This window comes from Anabrus simplex, chromosome 4 (genome assembly GCF_040414725.1).
Source record: "Anabrus simplex isolate iqAnaSimp1 chromosome 4, ASM4041472v1, whole genome shotgun sequence".
Lineage (NCBI taxonomy): Eukaryota > Metazoa > Arthropoda > Insecta > Orthoptera > Tettigoniidae > Anabrus > Anabrus simplex.
In genome coordinates, this window is record NC_090268.1 from 57,289,020 (window position 1) to 57,310,235 (window position 21,216).

General features: G+C 37.7%; 1 protein-coding gene across 2 annotated transcripts in view; it reads left to right on the forward strand.

Annotated features, from left to right (window-relative positions):
* Positions 1-21,216, forward strand: part of gwl (serine/threonine-protein kinase greatwall) — a 221,217-nt gene that overhangs the window by 136,877 nt on the left and 63,124 nt on the right. For both annotated transcript variants that reach the window (XM_068227454.1, XM_067146201.2), the window contains exon 9: positions 18,962-19,662. In XM_068227454.1, the coding sequence (XP_068083555.1) occupies positions 18,962-19,662 (701 nt within the window). The remainder of the gene's footprint in view (positions 1-18,961; positions 19,663-21,216) is intronic.

Genomic DNA, 21,216 nt, shown 5'->3' on the forward strand with positions numbered 1-21,216 from the left:
GTAATCGATGAAACAAGCAAAAACATCGACATTGACATCTCGGCACCGTTGGACTAATACCTGCAGACTGAATAATGCCTCTCTAGTACCAAAACCATGCCTGAAGCCAAACTGCAAGGTTCCGATATTCTCCTCACATTTATGATAAATTCTCGCATGCAAGACTTTTAGGAATACTTTCAGAACGTGGCTCATCAAACTAATTGTTCTATAATCATTGCAGAATTTTGCATTGGCTCTCTTAGGCAATAGTACGAAAGTCGATTTGAGCCAGTCTCGAGGAATGGTTCCACTGTGGTGAATACTGTTGAATAGGTCGACTAATAATGAAAGGGATTTTTCTTTCTCAAGGAGTTTCAGTATCTCAGCATACATCTCACCAGGGCCTGGAGCCTTCCCATTCTTTGCTGTTCTTATGACATATTCTACTTCTGCACGTGTGATATCCACACCATCGTCTGCCCAAGCACCATGATCCACATTTCTGCGATCCAAGAAGAGATTTTGTACATATTCCATCCATTCCTTCAGTTTCTCTTCTGTGCTCACTAAGAGGTCACCATTCTTATTAAGGAGGACTCCACTACCCTTCCTGTTATATGCACCAGTTACTTGTTTCACTTTCTTGTACATGTTGAAAAAATCATGTTTAGAATTCATTAATTCTATATTGTTGCATTCCTCAGAGAGTTGTTCCTTTGCATTCCTTATTCTTTGTCGTATTAAATTCTGCAAATTTTTGTACTTTACAGGATCTTTGTTTTTAAAAGACCTTCTCTGGTCCATCAGCTTCAGGATTTCTTCTGTCATCCACGGCTTGTTTTTCCTTCTTCCAGCATTCATTAATTTTACTTGACTTATGTCGTTAATTGCACATTTGATGTGATTCCAAGTGCCTTCAAAATCATTTATATTAACGCTGTTTTGAACTTCCGCAAGTTTTACACGTAGAGCTGACTGAACTTCATCCTTCAGTGCTTGATATTGAAGCTTCTCAATCTCAATCCTACTAAAACTCCCCTTCAAATGACATTTCTTCAGCCTGAGATTCATGAAAGCAAACAGTAGGCTATGGTCTGAGTTGATATCAGCACCTGGGTATGTTTTCACACATTTGATGGAATTTCTGAACTGCTTGTTAATTGTGATGTAATCAATCTGGTTCCTAATACTGTTGTCAGCATTAGAGGTCCACGTATAGAGGCGACGTGGAGGTAGCTGGAAATACGTGATTGCTATAATATGGCTCTGCTCTTGGCACATCTAGACCAGTCGATCACCTCGAGTATTGCTTGTTCCTAATCCGTAGTCCCCGACTACATCAGCCCGTCGACCATGGCCGACGTTAGCATTGAAATCGCCCATCACAATGTTTATCTCAGATGGTTTGGTATATGACAGGGCTGCTTCGATTTTCGTGTAAAAATCTTCGACATCAACGTCTGACGCATCACATGTTGGAGCATATACTTGGATGATATCCACTAAAATGGTCATGCATTAAGCTGTAATAAACATGCCCTATCTGATACTGGTATAAAATTTTTCACAAACTTACTGATATCTCGATGTACAATGAAACCCACGCCATTAAGATCGCGAGGATCGTCATTACCAGAGTAGTATACTTGATAACCACTGACCACACTCTTTCCTGAATGAGGCCAACGCATTTCGCTAATGCCAAGAACGTCGATCTTGAGTCTCTCCATCTCTCTGATGGCGTTATGAGTCTTTCCACTTTGAAACAAGCTGCGAACATTCCACGTTGCTATCCTTCTAATGACTGGCCCGGAATTCTTAGCACCCCCTGCCCACTGAAGGGCTGCTGGGGACTGGGGGCCTTGGTTTCATGTTTTCCAGTCATGCTAAAGATTTTCCTGGGGATTAAATACGAGGTGGTTTCCCTTAGCCTTCCTCGCGCAGTTTTGAGACCGCTTACACCACTGGTTACGCTCTCAAATGTGTGTCACATCACCGTATCAGCCGATACCTTGGCTGACGCCAACGTGCACTAATGGCGAAGCTGCTGCCCTCCGTCATTATGGATTCCAGTGGCATTTCCTCCGCTGAGGGTCATATCCCTCCCTAAAGGTTCAACCGCCCGAAGCGGTTGGCCTTTCATGTTGGTCGGGTTATTTCCCGCTGCCCAACATTCGGCGTTGAGACACTAGCTGTATGGTCTACTCCATATATCATTACAGATTCTGTGGTCTAGGTAACACCGGATATGTAGTGTGAAGTTCCTATATGAATCATGGTTTCTATGGCAATTATCTATAAGCAAAAAAATTATTTACATAAAAATCTGTTCACTAATGATTACCTTCCTGACAGTCTTCTTCCTGCTTATTCCAGTAATCATTCTGCTACTTTAATGTCTGTTACTTCTGCCCACCGCCGTCTCGATCCTCCTGTACTGCCTACTCTATGTGAGCCTTTTTGCGACTACACTGCAACAGAATTTCTCCGCTAGATGGCAGGCATAGACGCACAATGTTCTAAAATTCTAATGACGACAGCCTACAAAACACTATGCAGTATGGTCATATGCTCACTGAAGCTCGTAAATTACATCAGTAATAATAAATATCGGCAATATTACCTGTATGGAGTCGCAGTTGGCCTCTTCATGCACAATTTAAAGATTTTCCTGGGCGAAGGCTTGGAGTGGTACCGTACTTTTTGTGTTCTTGCCAACGCAATATCAAATAATAGAGGTCTTACGAACTTGGTTAGGATAATATCACTAACAGTTCTTTGACCTTACACTGTAACAAAACCCATTCTGAAAGGGGATTCTTTTTGGTATTTGTTTTACGTAGCACCGATACAGATAGGTCTTATGGCGACGATGGGATAGGAATGAGAAGGAAGCGGCCGTGGCCTTAATTAAGGTACAGCCCCAGCATTTGCCTGAAGTGGGAAACCACGGAAAACCATCTTCAATGCTGCCAACAGTGGGGTTCGAACCAAATATCTCCCGGATGCAAGCCCATAGCTGCGCGCTCCTAACCGCATGGCCAACTCGCCCGGTATTCTGAAAGGGAAGACGTCGCAAGTCGTCGTCTTACGCTCGTACGTTTGAAGGACTTCGACAATAGGGCACAGCAGCTTAAACGAACTCCTGCAGATGCTTCACCAGAGCAACAAAATAAGGTTTTGGGTATCGAACTCCTCCTCTGTCCTGATGCATAATCAGTTCCATTTAGCGGTGTCGAAGTTCTAGGCAGTGAGATGTTGCTGACACAAATGTGACACTCCATCCTATCTTCAACAACACGAACCTAATACCTGAAAATTAGGATTTGATTTCCTGTTTCTAGTTTGATTGGAATATTATTGTCTGGATATCTGAGGTTGTCCATAATGTCTAAACATGAAGACGTTTGTTTTGTGATTGTCCGTCACAGTTCTTATCACAAAGAATCCACTATCCTCCACGGCTTTAATCACTTTCTGAAAAAATCCACAGCCTGTTTCCAGTCATTCAACCGGGTAAGGAATGGAATGAATGAAGCCCCCATCTAGCAGTGAGGATAGGAATATATTGTGCTGGCTGCCGAAGCCTGTCGCACTCCTCCGGAGCAACGATTAATGAATGATAGATGAAATGAAATTATATTTGAGTGTGTTGCTGGAATGAAATATGACAGGGAAAACCGGAGTATCTGGAGAAAAACCTGTCCCGCTTCCGGTTTGTCCAGCACAAATCTCACATGGAATGACCGGGGTTTGAACCACAGAACCCAGCGGTGAGAGGCCGGCGCGCTGCCGCCTGAGCCGCGGAGGCTCCATCACCTTCCAAAATAAGGTGTAAAGGCACAGATGTGAGAGTAATCTGAGGATATCTAATTACTTCCTTTATTAGGTCCTTGCCTAGATAAAGCCGACAGTCGCTTTTCTCTTAATTCCCTCCTAGACGGTATTTCATGGAGTTGTATATTTTCTGGCTGCGAACCACCTTGCCGAAATTGGCAGAATGGTACACAACAGTTGAATATTTCGGGGAAAGAATCTGAAGTTTCACTTCTACGAAAAATATACCTTGCACAAATGGAAAGAAACAAGTACCAACACCTTAAAATCATTTTTGAAATATCTATAAGCATAACATGATTAATTCATTTCACAGTTCTACACAAAATATCTCTTGTACGAACGGAAGTGACCAGACACGTTTACTCATTGTACGAAATAACTCAGGTTTTCACACACATTCATGCGGACCTGATGGCATTCCACCATACATAATCAAGGGCTGTGCTGACATACTGGTTGCTCAATTAACCTTCTTGTTCAATCTTTCTTTAAAGACATCCTGCTTCCCGGAAAAGTGGAAAATGGCAAAAATTACTCCAATCCTAAAGGGAGGGAACTCAGAGATGATAGCAAACTATCGCCCTGTTTCAGTAATTAATGCTATAGCGAAGATATATGAGCACATGCTGTACTCTAGGATTTACGACCATATTAAGGTAGAGCTATCACAATGTCAGCATGGCTTTATGCCCGGCAGATTTGTCATTACTAACTTGCTGGGTTTTACTCAAAAGATTTACAGTGCATTAGACACAAATAGAAGAACCGATGTAATATACTTGGATCTAGAAAAGGCCTTTGATAAGGTGGACCACAAAATTCGTTTGATAAAGCTGCATCAGTTTGGAGTTTCTAAATCATTACTTCAACTATTAAGTTCCTATTTAAAATATAGGCAGCAATCTGTTTATTTTAAAAGTGAAATTTCACATAATTTTGCAAGTTCTTCAGGTGTGCCACAAGGTTCCAATCTTGGGCCTCTCCTATTTCTCATTATGGTTAATGATTTGCCTGGAATGGTTCGTTCCTCTGATTGTTTGTTATTTGCTGACGACGTTAAGTTATATAAGACCATATATAAATGCAGTGACGTGAATGATTTGCAACAGGATATTAATAATATTATATTATGGTGTGATAGCAACAAATTATTCCTAAATGTTAAAAAATGTAAAGTTCTGGTATTTACCAGGAAAAAGGAATATATAAATCCGACATATTATATTGGTGAAACAACACTTGAAATTGTAACGTCTATCTAGGAATTACTTTCGATAGGAAGTTAACTTTTAATAGCCATATTGCAAAAGTAATAGGTCAGTCTAACAAGATGCTTGGTTTTATTATTATAAATTCCAAATTATTTACTCAAACCTGAAGTTATTATTAAGTTGTATATAAGTTTAGTACGAAGCAAGTTAGAATATTCATTGGTAATCTGGGACCCCCTTTATAAGGACCAAACACGTCACATTGAGACTGTACAAAATAAATTTCTAAGATATTTATATGATAAAACTTTCAATGTATTTTGTCCATTTAACATTTCAACCCACTATTTAAGAAGTTTATTCAATTTCACGTCTTTGAAAAACAGGAGAACATTAATATCGTTACATATATTGAGGAAAATTTTGAATATCCCATTTCACGTACCACAAGTAACATCACGACAGCAAGTATTATTTCACATCCCAAGATCAAGAAGCGTTCATCACTCTAATTCACCACTAGTCAAAACATTGTCAGTTTATAATTCAATTAGTGCACAAGTTGATTTATTTGCTGGCGCTAGGTTGTTCAATAAGCAAATAAAGGCCATTTTTTACTAAATCATTATTAAATTCCTTTTTGCTGGAATCCTAGGTACTCATAAGTTTTTGATTGTGTTTATTTTTGAACTTGTTTAGTAATTTTCTGTGGCTGATCTATAGCCTATATTATTATGTTTTCATTTGTAGTAATAATTTTAAAATGTGTTCTGCTTATTAGTTTTATTCTGTACTTCTTTCTATTATTGTTACTATTGTTACTATTTTTATTTGATGTATTTACACTTTAAAGTCTATATGTCATGAAGGAACGTAATTGGGCTTAGCCTGTGTACCTTCGTATTATGAAATAAATAAATAAATAAATAAATAAATAAATAAATAAATAAATAAATAAATAAATAAATAAATAAATAAATAAATAAATAAATAAACACAGTGCTACACCCACACTGACAGCGAAGATTGTGCGTCTACTGCTGCACTCTTATGGCGACTTGGAGAAATATTGGTAGTCGCGCCTTCCTGTGTTAAACTAGTGACATAGAGCAGGCAGTATAAGAGAATCGAGATGGCAGTGCTTCTGCCTTATGGAAGAGAGATCCTGCGACTACTGGTTTTGTTTCTGAATACCAAAGCAGGCTTGAAGATGAAGTGCAATATAAAGATATATCTGTGTATGAACTTGCTTCCTTTTAATTGCAAATACCATTGATTGCAACTCCAAATCCACTGCATTAGCTTCCCCGTATGTTGATTTGATTTCTCTCACCATATTGTCTTTCTAGATAAACACTGTCTTAGAACTTGATAATAGTCCACTGCTCTGATTTTCTTCCTGGAATTCAGTATTATTTTAGTTAGTTCCTTATGAATATAGCTCTATTTTTGGAATTGCTGATTTTCATATCATATTCACTGACAAAGGGAACACTAAACATGTTTTTTTTTGGTGTGGGTGTGTGTGTGTGTGTGTGTGTGTGTGTGTGTGTGTGTGTGTGTGTGTGTGTGTGTGTGTGTGTTTTTGGATTCATATTTTTCCTGATGAGAGATCATAACCTCACTGTAAATTTGCCAATACAACCCATTATTTGATCAATTGCAAGAAAAAATGGCACTGAAAAATTGATCATAGGTCATATGTATTACGTGATATGGGCTTCAAATTGTCTGGATAGCTCAGGTGGTAGTGCTCCAGATATGTAGCTGGAAGGTTGCTTGCTCGTATTTCCAGTGTTTTTTTTTTCTTTGGCCTTTTTTACAAATTGAAATGTCTATTTATTCAATTTCCTTATACAATGTTTTAAAATTTTGTAAATATAAACGTTCCAAATATATTTTTCAATGAAAAGTTTTAATTTTTTCATTTTTTTAGCTTTTATGTGTAAAATATGCAAAGGGATGGGGTATTTTGTATGAAAATTGTATTTTGAGTGGGATGTGAAATGTGTCTCATACGAAGTACCAAAAAGGAAGTAACACAGTAATGATATACAAGGATATTTAATTATCAGGAATTTATCAGGAAAAATTGTTTTGTAGCTAAAAGAAAGGATTGATCAAAAAAGTTTCTGTTAGGCGTTTATACATCATATATCTGCGTATTCAAATACAAAGCATGGAAATCATATTACGCACGGTTTCCAAGTTATACCATTTTTTAATGTCCAGGAATATGTTCCTTTTTATACTCAAATTTTAGAAAGATCTTTGTAGAGGCAGATAATGTATAATAAACTCGCAATTTCAAAAGTCTGTTAAGCAGTAACACATTATTACACATAAATATGCCCAACCATCATTTCTTTTATAGTTTTTCATTGTCATTCCATCTTTAAAGTGTTTTACTTTACGAAGATGTCTAGCCTCCATAACCTCTAAATGGTGTATGTCTTCTATGTTTAAAATATCGTGAAGATCATCAGTGTTATCGTCCATTCTTTCGATGTTTGTTCAATGTTAAATGGATTAGTTGAATATTTCTACACGATTATATTACTGCAGACAGTAAATACCACGAAAATGAACTGTTCACTCATTTCTTTTTCCGCTACTCGCTGCTATACAATGCTTATACAAGGGTTCTGATCTGTGTAAGTAATTCAATGAATAACTATAACAGGTGTATACACGGGGGGCTTATACACGGTTTATTAGTAACGAATTTCACACAAACGATGTATAAACCTTGTATAAAAATTATACACCATTTATTAAGACGGATCAGTAATTATAAATTATAACAACATAATACAAAATAAAGATCTGAGTACTACAAAGATAACTCCATATGGCTTATGTAACGTAGAGCTTCCTGGTGTAGCATTCAGGAAGTCATGGAAATCTCCAATGTAGGCTCTCTTGGTGCACTCCAGCACTATGTGCCGAGCAGTCCCATAGTTGCATCTTGGGGATTGTATTTTCCCCTATTTGAAGAGGTCATCAGCACATCTACCATGGCTCGTACGGATGCGATTCAGAGTGGACCGAACCGAGCGTGGCTGATCGAATCCTGGAGGTTTTCTTGTCGAGCATGGTAAAGTTCTGCTTTGTGGGGTGCAGCTTTCTAGCCACTGTTGTTTCCACGAGTTGCTCATGTTGAAGCCATCATCGTGTAAAGATTTTGTTGTGAGAATGGCTGGGTGTCTGGATCTAAGCCTGTTTCGTTCGATGTTCGGAATTTCAGTAAGAACAGGCAGTTGTAGGTCAACGATCTTCTGATATTCCCGAACAAGGGCACTCTTTCTTTCTGCCTCTCAGTTTGGCTGCTGTTTTGATCAGATGTTCTCTATAAGACGGTGTTCTATCTAGTGTGGCTCCGAGGTATTTTTAATGCATGTTGTGCCTGAGTATAGTTCCTTCAAAGTTGACATTCAGCTTTCGATTGGCTGATCTATTACACAAGTGGAAGCTTGATACTTCTGTCTTCATAGGATTAGGCTTTAATCTCCACTGTTTGAAATAGTTACTCAGTGTGTCCAAGTCAGAAGTTAGGACGTCATCAGTTGTCTCAAAGGTTGCATGCTGTGTTACTGTATCCCAGTCATCAGCGTAACCAAATTTTCTGTATTTTGTTGATGGCATATCTGCTATATAAAGATTGAAGGAGAGAGGTGCAAGCACTGAACCTTGTGGAAGACCATTGTGAATTATTTTGCTATCACTAGTGTACTTTCCCATGGTGATAAAGTTCTTCCAGCTAGCATGTTGTCAATGAGGGAGATGGTTTTTCGACATTGAGCGGCTTGAGTTAATTTATAAAGCAGTCCCTGCCTCCAAACTGTGTCATAGGCTGAACTTAGATATAAGAAGGCCACAGACATCTTCATTTTCAGCTGATATCCTGCCTCTGTATAGGTGGTTAGAGACAGAACTTGGTCAGCACAACTTTGAGCAGGATGGAATCCGGGATCTTCTGGAGTATCTTTGGACTAATTCTGTTATACAGAAGTCTTTCTAGAAGTTTTTAGAGTATGCTCAGCAGTGCAGTTGGTCTATAGTTTTTTGGATGGTCACTTGTTTTCTCTGGTTTAAGTATTGCAATAATTTTAGATTGCTTCATCTTGTGTGGTATAAAATCCGATTCCATGATATCCGAGAAGAATTCTGTTAACCATTGTTTGCATATTTTCCACATTTCAAGAGAAACTCAGGGTGGATTCCATCATGTCCCGGAGCCTTGACAGCTTTTAATTGTTGCAGTGCGGCTATTATTTCAGAGATAGTGAAAGGGCATGAGAAATCAGATTGATCAGGACAGGCCTTTTTAAGTGTAGTGAGTTCCTGTTTGATCTGTTTTGTATAGGCTTTAACCCCTGGAACTTTGGATTTGAACAATATGTAAGCTGCTATTTTATTAGGTGATATGTGTTTCTTGTTGTTAACTAATTTCTTGCTTCCACCTAATTTCTGCAACAAGGACCAATACCATGGTTCTACTTTTCTAGCGATAACTACCATTATGAGGGGCCGTTGACCTGGATTTTGGACCCCTTTAGACAACAAGCATCATCGATTCAGGATTGTGCTTTAGAAGCAGTGTCTTGGTGTAATACTATTGTTTTAAACTAGTTTCTGAGAAGGTGGGGCATTGCGGGTTGGATCCACTGATTGTTGAAAATTCATATTCATCCATTCATTCTTCCTCACCTTTTGAATTCTGGTCAGTGGATGATTTTGGACTTTTAAATTGTCATTACATTTCGTCTCATTTCATACCATTTGGGGCCAATGATCTAGATGTTAGGCCCTTTTAAACAACAATCATCATCATCATCATCATCATCATCGTTATCAGATGGATTATCATCATTTTTTCTGCTTTGAAATATAAGCACCTTTGTCAGCTTCATATGGAGTTCCTCATCAGATATAAGTACTGCAACAGATTCTGGTGACGAGGTCATTTTCAGCAAGAAGGTTCTCAAAATAAACCACTGCATCTTTTAACTGCACTTTTGACACATCACTTCTGCTGTCAATAAGGACCAGGATCTTTCTTTTGCTCCCATAACTGCATAACATAACATAACTGCAGCATCAGAACACCCTTCCAGACACTCATAGAAGCTTCCCTGAAAAACACAGGTGACCTTCAGTTAGACAAAATTCCTTATAAATACAGATCAAATCATGAAGTTTGTCGCATTACCTTCTCTAAAATAAGCAAGCAACTATGGCTGTGAGGATGCATCTACTCCCTTTGCTTCCCTTTCCTCGTCTCCTTTACTGATCCTTTGTGTGAAGGAAGAGCTATGTTCATACCCAATTCGACCCTTTTGAAATGAATATTTGTGGGATGAATCCATGATCTAACTGATAATTCTGATTCAGAATAATATTTTTCAGACCACCACTTTCTTCTATTATTGAAAAATATGCATACTAAAAAGTATGCCTAATAAATACTTTTCATACAAATATTTTATGAGCAAGGAGTGATGACATTCAAAAAAGCAAGATCATTGTTTATTGAGAGAACAGTATTTCAAATTAGTGTATATGCATAATTTTACAACATTTTGCAAGAAAATTTCATAAATAAACATTCCAATTTAAAACAGCCGAACAAAAAATACATTGGAAAATTGAGCAGGCAGTGAGAATTGGGAACATGCATCATTTTCAAAATTTTTTTTTTTTAAAGTACACCAATGAAATAGTACGTAAACATATTACATTGTGGTAAGTTGCCTTGTTTTCTACCATAAAAAAAATATTTAATAGTGCCTTTCCGCAAGGCGAGTGAAACGGCCTCTGACGTAAGCGGCACGCTGTGACGTCACGATCCAGTACCGCATGCAGCTCTACCAGCCGTTGTGCATCAGCCTTTGCTAAAAGCCGATTGTTTCTTATTCATGATCGCGAATAACTTCGAAATGACAGAAAAAAGGTTCAAAACAACACAGTCAGGCAGTCTACTCTGTGTAGATGTCATCATTCTTGAAAAATGTGACTTTTGTGGCCGCAGACATTCGCGGATAACAAGCAAGTTTGTAGGTGGCGTCTTTTATATACGTGCAATGTACTGTAACCCATAGTATTAGGATAACAACGAACCTGGATAGATATCACATCACTTTCAACATTTCCTTCTAGACTGATTCACATATTAAAGAATAACATTACATTTTCGGGCTTTCAGCATTATATTAAAATTATAAAATCCTTTTAATCACAACCACCTACTCAATACATTATATTACTCATTGAATTATAAAATAATCATGAGGTGTCTTAAATAAAGGAACATGTTTCGTTCGACATAGCGAACATCATCAGCCTTAATTTACAAGGATTAGGTCAGGGCCCTGAGCTGAATGATAAAAATTGTTAAAAGAGTGACAATACCATAATAAAAAGTAAAATGATAACATTAAACATGAAATTATAACAATATGTACAGATTAACAGCAAGTATGCAGAGGAATACTTTGAATGATGGTAGTCTATAGAGTTAAAACGAACATGAGGTTGTAAAAGTAAAAAGATATAGATATAGTAGATCCTAAATTATAAGTCAATGCGTGAAGCGTGGATTAATTGTTGACTATGGAGTTCTTAATTGAGCAAAACAAAAGTTAAAATAGAGTTTATTGAATAGTGCGAGTCAAGCTGAGTCAGTTAAAAGGCGCAAAGCGACGAAGCTAAGGTTGAAATGACGTAAACTTCAGTAGTTAGGAATTCTGTAGGAGAGCCAACACAATGCCAGAAGGAAATACAGGTTGAACTAGTCCTTATTTACACGCTAGCAGTAGAATTAAACTTATACAACGTAGGACACCAATATGGACTCGTTAAGTAACTATATCATTCAGCTCAGGGCCCTGTTCGCGAACACCTCACACTAGTCCCAAGGATTTCTAACTCCAATTGTGCCATAATCTGCTCCATCCATTCTGGTTTGCTGGAACTCTCCCTACTTTCAAGTTATAGTTACTTAACGAGTCCATATTGGTGTCCTACGTTGTATAAGTTTAATTCTACTGCTAGCGTGTAAATAAGGACTAGTTCAACCTGTATTTCCTTCTGGCATTGTGTTGGCTCTCCTACAGAATTCCTAACTACTGAAGTTTACGTCATTTCAACCTTAGCTTCGTCGCTTTGCGCCTTTTAACTGACTCAGCTTGACTCGCACTATTCAATAAACTCTATTTTAACTTTTGTTTTGCTCAATTAAGAACTCCATAGTCAACAATTAATCCACGCTTCACGCATTGACTTATAATTTAGGATCTACTATATCTATATCTTTTTACTTTTACAACCTCATGTTCGTTTTAACTCTATAGACTACCATCATTCAAAGTATTCCTCTGCATACTTGCTGTTAATCTGTACATATTGTTATAATTTCATGTTTAATGTTATCATTTTACTTTTTATTATGGTATTGTCACTCTTTTAACAATTTTTATCATTCAGCTCAGGGCCCTGACCTAATCCTTGTAAATTAAGGCTGATGATGTTCGCTATGTCGAACGAAACATGTTCCTTTATTTAAGACACCTCATGATTATTTTATAATTCAATGAGTAATATAATGTATTGAGTAGGTGGTTGTGATGAAAAGGATTTTATAATTTTAATATATTGTCCTCAATACGGTTCTATTATGAGATTAATTACATGTAACTTTCAGCATTAGTAAAGTAAGAAATCGGATTTCAGCACTAACATAAACATATAGGTAGCATTATAGTACTAGTCCGCTTCTGTGGTGTAGTGGTTAATGTGTGCCACTCCCGGAGGCCCGGTTTCGATTCCCGGCTCTGCCATGAAAGTTGAAAACTACTCAACCTCGGGAAGTCAGCTGAGTAGAACGGTTTCGAATCCCACCTCAGCCATCCTCGAAGTGGTTTTTTGTATTTTCCCACTTCTCCTCCAGGCACCTAAGGCCACGGCCGTCTCCTTCCCTCTTCCTTGTCTATCCTTTCCGATCCTCCCATCCTCCAACAAGGGCCCTGTTGAGCATAGCAGGTGAGGCCGCCTGGGCGAGGTAATGGCCCTCTTCACCAGTTTCATCACCATACCCAAAGTCTCACGTCCCAGGACACTGCCCTTGAAGTGGTAGAGGTGAAATCCCTCGCTGAGTCCGAGAGAAAACCAACCCTGAAGGATAAACTGATTAAGAAAGAAAGAAAGAAAGAAAGAAAGAAAGAAAGAAAGAAGGAAAGAAAGAAAGATCATAGTACTATAGGGCTATAATCTATCATTTCCAAAAAATATATATATTTATGGTTGGGACAACTGGCCTAGCCACTTCTGGGGCCCATGAAAGAGAAACATTAAATATCTTTGTGGAGGGAAAAAGTTAAACATGATAAAGATAAATACAGTAGAGTCTCGCTCATCCGACCTTCGCTTATCCGACATTCCGTGTTATCCGACACTGTTAGACTTAATTTCAACTTTTGGTGGAGACTAAATTCAGGCACACCCGCTGTGGAGGGTGCGACCATGGGACAAGCACTGGCCTGAACGCTGGCGGTAGGACAGGTGCAGTGAGTCTTCAGTCATTGTAGTATTGGTTGGGTGCGGATGTTATATTTTTCATATCCTCTGTGAGTATGGCGAGTAAATGGACTGTTTCTATGGAACACAAATTGAGTGCATTAAAGAGACTGGACAAAGAGGAAATTCTTCAAAATGTGGCTTCAGATTATGGTGTTGGACGTGTTACAGTGGGAGACTGGAAAAAACAGAGGGAAGAAATTGAAAAGTTGTGCTCTACCAGAGCAGAGAAAAACAATGAAAAAATGTCAGTACGAAAAAGTAAGTGAAACACTATTTCTTTGGTATCTCAACACCGGGAAAAGGGCCTGCCAATATCTGACACCATTCTGCAGGAAAAGGCTGTGTATTTCCAGAAGGAGTTTAATGAAGGGGACCCTAATTTTACTGCCAGTGCGGGGTGGCGTGATCGGTGGCAAAAACGGTACGGTATTAGGTAGCTTAATACTGTATCTGTGGAGAAAAGTTTCTTTTCTTAAGACATCTGGAATGTTTTCGTTTAATACTGCATGTACTGTACAATTGAATTGGTAATTCAATAAATAGAGCACCGTAAAACATGTCATTATTTTAGCCTTCCTATTTGTTTCAGTTCATTTTCAAAGTTATTCTGTATTATCCGACATTTTCGGTGATCCGACGTACTCCAGGTCCCGTTTACGTCGGATAATCGAGACTCTACTGTATGACTTCATCTAGTTTTCACAAGTCGGGCTGAGTGGTTCAGACGGTTGAGGTGCTGGCCTTCTGACCCCAACTTGGCAGGTTTGATCCTGGTTCAGTCCGGTGGTAGTTGAAGGTGCTCAAATACGTCAGCCTCGTGTCGGTAGATTTACTGGCACGTAAAAGAACTCCTGCAGGACTAAATTCCTGCACATCGACGTCTCCGAAAATCGTAGAAGTAGTTAGCGGAACGTAAAGCCAATAAAATTAATTACATTTGGCTTTTAACAAGCCGAGCATATCAGGCAAGAAAAGTGTCCTGGTGACATTTTAGTCGTAATACAGGAAAGTCTTTGGGTGCTGTGACTTATACTTTTTTTTTTTTTTTTTGCTGTTTGCTTTACGTCACACCGTCACATATAGGTCTTATGGCGACAATGGGACAGGAAAGGCCTAGGAATGGGAACGAAGCAGCCGTGGCCTTAGGTACAGCCTCAGCATTTGCCAGGTGTGAAAATGGGAAACCACGGAAAACCATCTTCAGGGCTGCCGGCAGTGGGGTTCAAAACCCACTATCTCCCGGATGCGAGCTCACAGCTGTGCGCTCCTAACCGCATGGCCAACTCGCGCGGTATTTTTACCCTTCGGTTTATTGACTTGGCTTGTATAACCTAAAACTTAGGCTAAGTTGGATAATATTTTAAACACCTACATCACTATTTTCACCTGTGTGCAATTATGTTATTTAATTAATATTATGATAATTATTATAATTGAGCATTGTTAACTTATAAGACCCCAACAGACAATCATTGGTTTTGTGTAGTTATACATTTGTTAAATTCACGTTGTTTCCTTTCATGATGTACACGCCTATTCTTTGTTACATTATAGAGTATTTAGATATAGCCTAAATTTCTTTACCAATTAAGCTCTTCAATAAAGACATACATAACTGTCGCATGCCAAGATAAATTGGTAGAATTAGAGCTGTCAAAATGGTTCATAACCCCTTTGATTTATTATCTTGATATGGATCACCCAAAACATAGGTTAGGTTTGGAGAATACTTTAATAATCCGCATTAATTAATGCACTGTTTATTACTTTCATATTCCAAGATGTAATTGAAGCATTTAAATAAAGCATCATACATTAAAATTTAAAGTTTTACCACTAGAACAGCTGACATGGAAAAGTGATTGAAAATTCAAACAAATTCATCTTACGTTAAAATCTTCAAAAAAATAAACTGTTAGACTTTTCCGATATATCACCAGCGTTTCTCCAGCACGCCAAAATCCATTTCTCCCTAGTTTTAGCATCTTTGGAACATTTATAAACAATTTGTTTGGTATGGTATGCGATGTGCTATTGCACATCGGAACTCTACACCATTTATAAGTTTTCTGCCTCACTGTCTGCGCAGGATTCATTTTAAGTCTAAAATATACCACTCAGATTATTATCCAATGTATAGACCTCGAATTTAACCATACCAGACACTAATGTAAAGTAGAAATACGCGAAGTGTATCCTGCTTCTCACAGCACACTATGTGTTATTTCGTCTGCTAATTCAGTCAACCTGTACGATGACGTCAGATCAATGAGATCGCGTACTTGCGTCACGTGACAGTTTCGTACATTGATTTAGATTTTTATCATGTTTGGAGTTATTATTTGTACATTCTGATCACATTTTTGAATTCTGCCTGAAATTTTGAATCAGATGAGCATATATTTAATTAAAACCCCGGATCATGCATGTTCCCTATTGATCCTGCAACCTTCTGGTTCCAAATCCGGAGTACTACCATCTGAGCTATCCAGCCAGTTGGAAGACCATATTGTGTAATCCTTACAATGCACAACAAATTTTTCAGTGTCTTTTTTCTAGCAACTGACCGAATACAGTGTTGTAATACTTTGGAAAATTATCAGTGGGGTAATGACTTCTTGTTAGGGAAATTATAAATCCCAACAAAAGAAACTGCATCTGCCTTGTGAGATCTTTTTAAAGTTTGTTGATAGTATGTAAAATTTTTGTAACATTCTGCCATTATGCTCAGGTCATCAGTATAAACTAATCTGTCCATTCACCTGAAAAATATCTTTCGGAAATATTTACTTTAATAAATTCCAAGTATGATACATGCTAATATTGTGGTGTATTTTATACCCAAATCTAACTGAAAAATTTTATTATGAGCACTAAAGAATACAGGTTGAAAGGGATGCTGAAGACTCAAGTAAGCAAACCATGTTTACTATTGGACAGAAAATAAGATAATTGAGTATGTTGACTAGAAATGTTTATGGTCTCGGATATCGAGTTGTGAGCAGGTCTTTTTTTTTTTTACTCAATGATTTTTGGAATCTTTAATTCTTAATTGTTAATTTGTTCATCACTGCAATTACTTACTTACTTACTTATATCAGGCTATTCTCTCTTCATTGGTTGATAAGACTTATTTGTTTGTTAGTTTGTTTGTTCGTTCATTCATTCATTCATTCATTCATTCATTCATTCATTCATTCATTCAATCTCCCTTTTGGAGTAAAAGGGAGCCACTCCAGGTAACAGAGAGTGAACTTCCCCTATGAGGTTGTATGACTATTTGGTTAGGAAATTGATGTATTGACTTTGGGGCAAATCTATTATCATAGTGTTTCTCATCTATCTATCAAGGTTCCACATTTTCAGTTTTGTATGACCTGTGTAATTCTGTATCTTTCTTTGCCCTGGGAAAGGACAATTATGTCATTTCTTAAGACTTTCACAGTTGGAGTTAATGCTGTTGTCCATCATGCATCAGGTTTTTGTCTGTCGTGCATCTCGTGCTGTTGTACCATGTCCTAGGATGGTGGGTGGCAGACGTATCAGCGTCGTTCTAATAGGCTTTTTCAAGCCAGACTGATGGCAGAGAAGAAGACAGGTGTATTTATAATAGGTAGTCGGACTACGAAGTGGGGATAATGTGAGGATCTTCTTGTCCTTTTACTGCTAGTTTCCAGACGTTAGATGGTCATCAGAGAAGTCATAGAAACACAGAAACACCTGAATAACTTCAGTAGTGATGAGGGATTATGGTTATCTAACGTCTGGAAGCCTGTATGAAAATCATGAGAACCCTGCTGTATCCCAGTGGGCAGCACTTTTGCTACACAGTCCGATTGCTGAGTATAAATATTTCTGTTTTTTCTCTCTCTCATTAGTCTGTTTTGACAAAGTCTATTGGAATATAGTAATGGTGAAACATCAGCCACCCACCAACCCAGGACACGGCTCAACAGTCTGAAGCATCATTTAACGTTAAGAATTTCATATTTAGGTTCCGTATTGAAACAAGATTTACATCAAAGAAAGGACAATAAGTTCCACCTTTTCAATACTATCAAAATTATCAAAATATTGAACAATCTTAAAATCCCCAAAAATCGATCTATCTTCAAAACAATCCATAATACGCTTACATATTACCCCTACCGCCGTCTGCGCCCACCCGATTATAGCCCCGCCTCCACCGCGCTCCCTCTTCCCCTCGCTCAGTAACTCCGCCCCTCCTTGCTTCCTTCTGAGGTCCGTCTCTTCACATTCAGCCTGTTAGTTCCACTCCGATACATCCACTACCAACTTGGCACCTGAGGTGAGTCCTTCATTTCGCTAATATTTCGCGAATTTTTACTCTTTCCGATTTTCTTATAACTTTAAATAGTATTTTATTTCTTATAGGTTCCAACTTGGATCAGGATCTTTCCAAATCATTCATGTATTCACAGCTTACAACACAAGATCTTCAAGTACCACCTTAGCAAGAACCTCAGTTACTATTTCTCAAAATAATGTAAACCATTCCAGAATACAAATCGACATATTGAACTGTTCAACGGACATTCTAACTTTCAACATCAATACATAGTGAAAAAAATTAACTCATTTATTTCTGCTTGCATGGAACATTAATATAATTCTTTCATTCTTAAGTCCAAGTTGAAGCTCCAATCGAATTTTATTGTAAATATTTTATGTGGAACACCATTCGACTAAATGTTTGTTTACTTTTTTAATGTGTCAAACATGGCTACATAATTTCAATGAATTGACTGGTCAAAAAGTAAAATATTACAGAATTAAGCCTACAATCAAATTTCACTATAGGCCCTAATTATATATTACAAGAACAATATTTCTTTTAACAAATTAACCGTTTAATTAGAAATATTAAGGTGTACACCTCATAGAATAATGACCATTCCCATTTTACTTACCTTTTATTTGTGTATATATACATATATACTATTTTAATCATATAATGTATATTTTTAATCCACCATTGTAATCACACCATAAGAATCATGATCTATACTTGTCTTTGTTTAATTATTCTCGGCTGATGATGACAGGGAATCTGTCGAAACCGGTACCGAATGTATAAAAGTTGTGATGTTTTAACTGTAATGTAAAACTTTCACACTGAAGCATCATGGACGACAATTATCTCACTCAGTAAGAGTTAAAGTAGCATCTGCTTTTTCTCCTGTTTCTCTTGGTCAACCTCATCACTAGGATCCTAAACTCTTACCATTGGGTCCACATAAGTAGTATCAGCTTTATCATCATCACAATATTTTTAGGAACATAAATTAAATTTCCATGATTATTTATAATTATAATAATTTTTATTTCAGATGAACGGAATGGACTTGGCTCGAAACTTGGTTCTGATTATAAACCTACTGACTTAAGTATTGATTCCAAATCGGAAACTAACCACAGGATGTCATTTCAGAATGACAATGTTAGTGTTATGTCTGGAGTCAGGTCATTACAGTCATTTGAGCTGAGCTTCCATGATGCTAATGCCTCCAATACTGAACTTAATAAGAAATCTGGTGATAGTAATACCAGTAGCTCATATATTACTTGTTCCAGTGGTAGTACTGCTCCATCTGACACTTCAGAATTCAATAAGGAAAACTATGATGGGATAACTTCTCCAATTAACCGCTCATTTAAAAGACCTTTGGCTTCTCGTGGTATAAAACGAAAACGGAACTTGGAAAAGGTCATTCGTTCTCAAGAAAATTGTGAGGTTCCCACCCATTCGGGGATTACTCAAGATGTTGGTTTGTTGAACATATCCAAAACATCTCCACATAAAAGAAGGTTAATAGAATCTCCAGATGAAGATAAATTGGTACAGTGTGAGAATGTCAGCCCTTTAAGAAGTGCTCTTAAGAGCATAACATTTCCAGATTTAGAAAATGTTGGTGATCAACATGTAATAGCATTTTCAACACCAGTGTCATCCATCGATAGAAAGTCTGCAAAATATGTGAAGAGTACTAGATTTGAATTGCCTGAATCTGCTGATAAAAGTCCTCCAGTGGTAAGTTCTTTAGTAATAATACTTTGACTTCATAGATTTGTAATGGAAAGAGAGCATTCAAGTTCAGAAAGCTAAAAACGGAGAATAAGAATGTAAACAAAGTGAGTTGTCTCCTTAGGATGGATTGTGTAGCAGTAGGCTTTCATTCAAAATATGGTGGGTTTGAACCCTACCAAAGCAATCCTGAAGGTTTTCCATGATATCCTTTTTCACTTTTTACACCAGGTAATTGTTTGGGGGCTGTACCTTAATTAAGGCCCATGGTCACTACTTTCCCAGTCCCAATCCTTTCTGATCCCATCATTGCTGAAAACCAATTTATGTTAGCACAGCATTAAACAAAACAAAACAAAACAAAAGAAAACAAAAAACAAAAAAAAAGGGCTTATACCCAGATGATAAATCACCATATAGAGCGCCAGACTAAGTAGCTCAGATGGTAGAGCACTGGCGTTCTGAGACCAAGTTAGCGGCTTCAATCGTGATTTTGTCTGGTGGAATTTGAAGGTGCACAAATTTGCCAGCATCATGTCAGTAGATTTACCGGCATCTTAAAAAACTCCTGGGGACCGAAATTCTGGCACCTCAGTGTCTCCGGAAACCATAAAGAGTAGATTGTGGAATATAAAACTAATAACAGTCTTCTTCTTATTTTGTGTAGAGGGAGCAAACATGAGAACAGTGAAAAACAGAGACATATTTCACATATTCATACATGGCTTTCATTGAGAAAGTCCCTTGTGTGTGTGTTTATATGCTCCTTTGTGGCATTCTGTCTTTTATGTATGTACTGTAGAACTAGGGTAATCTGAACTCCGTAAATCCAGAATTTCAGACATTCTGCACAGAATCCATGATTCAGTGAAAAAAGTTTGTAAAGAAAGGATTTAGTCAAGGTATTGTACTTTAAAGTGATCATTTAAGCTGGCATTTAACAGAATGAAATCTGAATACAGTTCAGTTCATTATTAAATTATGGTGTACTGGAGCTGAAATAGAAGTCAAGCTATAAAATAGAAATGACAAACACTGTAAACCAGTTTGTATTGTATTCTATACACTGACAAGGGGGCATTCCTACTTGTCACTGCCGATTTCGCTCAAATTTATAAAACATATAGGGCTTGGCTAGAAATGAAAGTACCCGAAGTGGAAACTCTAGATGGCCAAGCGTGTAGAAAATAAAAATTAAAATGTTGACGCAGCTCTCGCACCGTATAAGCCACTTACATTAGCGTGGACGCCGAGCAGTAGTTGGCATAGCAGTAAGAGCTGGGACTGGTAATTCGATGGTCGTGGGTTCGACTCCCCGTGTGGAGACTGCCTCTTTTTCCCTTTTTTACTTTTATATTATTCATTTATTTTAATTATTTATTTATTTATATGCAAGAGGCATATAGGGCGTCATTTTTAATGAGCGCATAATTGTAGAAAATTTTGCAGTTGCGAACTGTCCCGACGTGTTCAAACAGAAATTCTTCTTTTTTCTCCTTTGTTGGCTATCTCTCCTTGGGGAATGCGCTATAAACGTGAATAGTCGTTTCACTGTAAGAT